The sequence below is a fragment of the Penaeus monodon genome, chromosome 19, assembly GCF_015228065.2.
Source record: "Penaeus monodon isolate SGIC_2016 chromosome 19, NSTDA_Pmon_1, whole genome shotgun sequence".
Lineage (NCBI taxonomy): Eukaryota > Metazoa > Arthropoda > Malacostraca > Decapoda > Penaeidae > Penaeus > Penaeus monodon.
The window spans coordinates 2,258,630-2,260,247 of record NC_051404.1 but is presented as its reverse complement, the minus strand read 5'-3'; the positions used below and the strand labels follow the sequence as shown (position 1 = coordinate 2,260,247).

Sequence of the window (1,618 nt, the reverse complement as noted above, 5' to 3'; positions counted from 1 at the left end):
CAATTTTATGCTGGAAGTAAACTAAACTTTTTGTTTGATTCAAATTAACATCTCCTTTTTGTAGTTTCTGTGTATTCCATGTCTGTAGTAGCAAATTAGAATTCCTTTTATTGCTTTCTTTGGTATTCATGACAGATTTTGCTAACAATTTCAAAATACCTTTGTTAGTGCTTCAATATCAAGCAACTTTTTAATGTGGCCATTTATTCCCGCTAAATGTTTGTGAGTTTTCTTATGCAGCTGTGCCTAAATTAATTCAATATCCTTATACCTTTTACCCACCCTGTAAGCCTAAAAGTAAGCTTTAGTCTCTTGTTCATCACTTTAATAGTACCCTACTACCCTGTATTACGGTTCTTCCCTCTCCATAGTATAAAATTTTCTCCCTCTCCCAATACCTTAAGTCCGTCTGATCGGGCATCGTCTTGCAGCTCCCCTCAGGCACGGCGACGTTACCTGTCCACCCTCAAAGTTGTGTCCCGCCTCTTCTCCTCCGTCTTCTCCCTCGCGAGGAGTAAACACAACCACCCCCAGGCCACCCCACAAGATATTGAGGTCCACATTGACAAAGAGATACAAAAATGTGATAGCGAGTTCATGACTTCCGTGCATAGCGATCAGAATGGAGTGGCAATCTATATCTCAGAGGAGATATATGTATAGTGTATTTATATTCCAGTAGATGGAAACATTGATCAGACAAATTAGTAATGTAAATGTACATTATTCCAAAAGTAACTTCGCACAGTGGGCATGTTACAACAAAAGTGTACAGGAAAACACCTATCAGTTGTACATACACAATTGTGTTTACAGGAGAACTACAAAAAATGAGAGACAGTTTTACTGTCGGTGCCAGAGCTTTTTTGCATAGTGACTAATGTAGATTTAACATTATTAGACCTTTGTATCCTGGTCTGCATGATAAAATGCATGAAGGTATGTGTTATGTTATTAAATTCTTTTTTGTTCTTATATTGTCAGTGAAAGGACTTTATTCTTGACCAATTACTGAATGTTCATAAAGCTGAATTTCATTCAGTACAACTGCTTATTTTTTCATGTATGACAGATGTCATTATTAGAATAATGCAACAGGAACCTGATTCCAGATACTTATGGTGTGTTTTTCTTTTGTATTATAATAGAGTTACATAGATATTATTGGTAAATATATATCTGATTTTGCCATATTAGGCTATATAATCTCATATAGCATATGAATAGCTTTTTACTGCTGATTAGAGGAATACTAATAGAAGCAGAGTCAAGATTTATGTTTATGATTACAAAGATACAATGAATTATCACATGGATTTGTGTCAATGCCATTATTGTCTTGCATGTATATGAATTCATGTCTACATTTGATATTCAGTACTTCTCAGTTTGTAAACAATAGAATAAGAAAATATATTTTGGGAAAAGTTTCTCTTACCCTATTGCCTTTTTTTTTTGTTTTCAGACCCCTTCAGAAATCTCCTATTCCCCTAAACCGTTATGATGATGAGAGTAGCCTGGGTACTCTGCGGGGCAACAGAACTCCGGAGCCAAAGCAGGTTGCAAAGGCACTCTACAATTTCACTGCACAAAACAAGAGGTAATTCAACAAGTTTTA

The 1,618-nt window shown here is 35.7% G+C and overlaps 1 protein-coding gene across 1 annotated transcript in view; it reads left to right on the top strand.

Annotated features, from left to right (window-relative positions):
* Positions 1-1,618, top strand: part of LOC119584971 (microtubule-associated protein futsch-like) — a gene marked incomplete at its 5' end in the record, with an annotated part of 346,977 nt that overhangs the window by 336,405 nt on the left and 8,954 nt on the right. Inside the window, 1 exon segment of the mRNA XM_037933567.1 lies at positions 1,466-1,600. Within this exon segment, the coding sequence (XP_037789495.1) occupies positions 1,466-1,600 (135 nt within the window).